The sequence below is a fragment of the Oncorhynchus clarkii genome, chromosome 23, assembly GCF_045791955.1.
Source record: "Oncorhynchus clarkii lewisi isolate Uvic-CL-2024 chromosome 23, UVic_Ocla_1.0, whole genome shotgun sequence".
NCBI classification, from domain to species: Eukaryota; Metazoa; Chordata; class Actinopteri; order Salmoniformes; family Salmonidae; genus Oncorhynchus; species Oncorhynchus clarkii.
In genome coordinates this window covers 39,876,010-39,878,095 of record NC_092169.1, presented here as the reverse complement: position 1 = coordinate 39,878,095, position 2,086 = coordinate 39,876,010, and the positions used below count along the sequence as shown (strand labels likewise).

Genomic DNA, 2,086 nt, shown 5'->3' with positions numbered 1-2,086 from the left:
ATTAATTTCTGGAAGCGTTCCATTGCAAAAGCTTGCCACCTCCCATCGGCCCTCTTCCACTCACTTTCCCTTCACTGATCAGAATTAGTATTTTAGGTGAGGTCAATGGATCCAGTCAAAAGAGTTAGCTGTCATCTATCCATACCTGTGTACGATATAGGAGAGGGGACGAAGACAGAGAGGATGCGACAACTTTTGGAATGAGATGCGGCCAGGGCTGAGTGCGTGCGGGGGATAGCGCAGCTCTTGCTTCCTGTAGTCACACGGATAAATATTCCATTGACCAGGGTCCGAGTGAACTGCAGCGCTCGCTCCAGCGGAGGACCGCACTTCTTCAGTGGGGGAAATGTATCCTGTTTTTCAGTTAATCGCAATGGGTATTAGATAATTAGGATCTCTTTCGACAAGGCGTCAAAGATGTGTTGGTGAAATCCTCATCTCACCACGGAAACGGGCTGCGCGCAGCTCAGCTCAGCTCTCTGTCTCACCTGTGTGCGCGTCTGATTTGGGCACTCCACACAGCGCAAACGATGTAAGAACAAGCGGGAGATGAATCTAACGAATTTTTACTCAGATTTTGGACGTTTATTTTCTACGAATATTTCACTTGGGGGACCTCAACATGAGCACAACAACTGGAGTTTACCGGAGGATACCAAACCCTACCCGCAATTGTTCTTATTTTCGGGACACGAACCGAGTACCATCGTGTTGGTGGTTATGTACTCCCTGTCCTTCCTCACCGGGCTCGGAGGGAACATCATGGCTCTTCTGGTCCTCACCCGAAAGAGGACCGGTCTGGCGGGGGTGTCAGCGACCCGCAGACTGCTGGTCAATCTGGCGGTGTGTGACATGATGGTGGTGTGTGTGTGCATGCCAGTTAACCTGGGACACCAGGTCTACAACGCCTGGGTGTTCGGGGAGTTTCTGTGCCGTACCGTGCCGTTCGTTCAGGCTGTGTCGGTGTCTGCGAGCGTCCTGAGCCTGGCCGTGATCAGTCTGAACCGCTACTACAGCGTGCACAACCCTCTACACGCCCGGTCCTTTTTTACCGGGCGGCGGATACTGTGTATGATCTGTGTGGTGTGGATCGTGTCGTCGGGGCTGTGCATACCGCTCCTCTTCATGAATACCACCCAAACTCTGTCGCTGCTGGACATCACCCTCACTGTGTGCGTGGAGAGCTGGAACCAAGTCAAACTGAAACAGAGATATAGCTTTCTGCTCTTCTGCTCTCTCTATGGATTCCCGGTGCTGTTTAACCTGGTCATCAGCGTGCTGACCGGCTGGAAGCTGTGGGGCAACGACGAAAAACGGACGCAAGATTCGAATACATTTGGCGTTACGCTATCACTGTCCCGTCTGAAAGTGCGTAAAAGGATCGCCAAGATGGTGCTGTCGCTGGTTGTGCTTTTTACCCTGTCTTGGCTGCCTCTGTATGTAGTGGACATATGGTTAGACTTTAACATGACTTCATCTTTAGAGAAAGAGGAGGATGATGTGAACCATGTATATCACGAGTGGATTCTACAGGGGAGACCCTTCGCGCTATGGCTGGGTCTAACCAACTCCGCTCTCAACCCGCTCTGTTATTGCTTCGTGGGTAATTTACACAGGTCTGCAAAACGATTCAGGAAAAGCTACAGACAGAAACTGTCATCATTGTTAAGTCTGTCGCCACAGCAGTCCTCTATGCCTATGGGCAGCACCTCAGTGCCCAAGCTCGTGCCCTATAGCAGGGCGCAATCGGAGAAGCGCGGCGCAGAAAGGCGCGCATCGAGCAGATATGCCAATCCAGGCAACAAACTAATCAAAAGCAAGAGCCTATCGTCTGTGACAGTGTGTGAGACTGTTTTTGACTGATTGACAGACAGACGGATCAAATGTTGGCCTACGTGGTATATCACATACTTATTTGTCCAATGGACAGGAAAACGTTCGTCCTACAGTTAAAAATAGGATATTCTGTGAAAATGTGTCTGTTTTCCAACGGAACCTCCGAAGCAAATGGAGATATTTGCCATAACTGAGATTATAGAGTGTGTTGCCCTTTTAATTATGAAGTGTGGTGCCGTCTTTATTATGG

At 50.0% G+C, this 2,086-nt stretch overlaps 1 protein-coding gene across 1 annotated transcript; it reads left to right on the top strand.

The window, feature by feature from the left end:
- Nucleotides 1-549: 549 nt before the first annotated feature.
- Nucleotides 550-1,863, top strand: LOC139381156 (galanin receptor 2a-like). The gene has a single exon (XM_071124506.1). It carries the CDS (start codon nt 550-552, stop codon nt 1,861-1,863), a length of 1,314 nt encoding a protein of 437 aa, XP_070980607.1.
- The last annotated feature ends 223 nt before the right edge of the window (nt 1,864-2,086 follow it).

Coding starts and splice junctions, on each gene's coding strand:
- LOC139381156 (XM_071124506.1), top strand. CDS start 550: ATGAATCTAACGAATTTTTACTCAGATTTTGGACGTTTATTTTCTACG.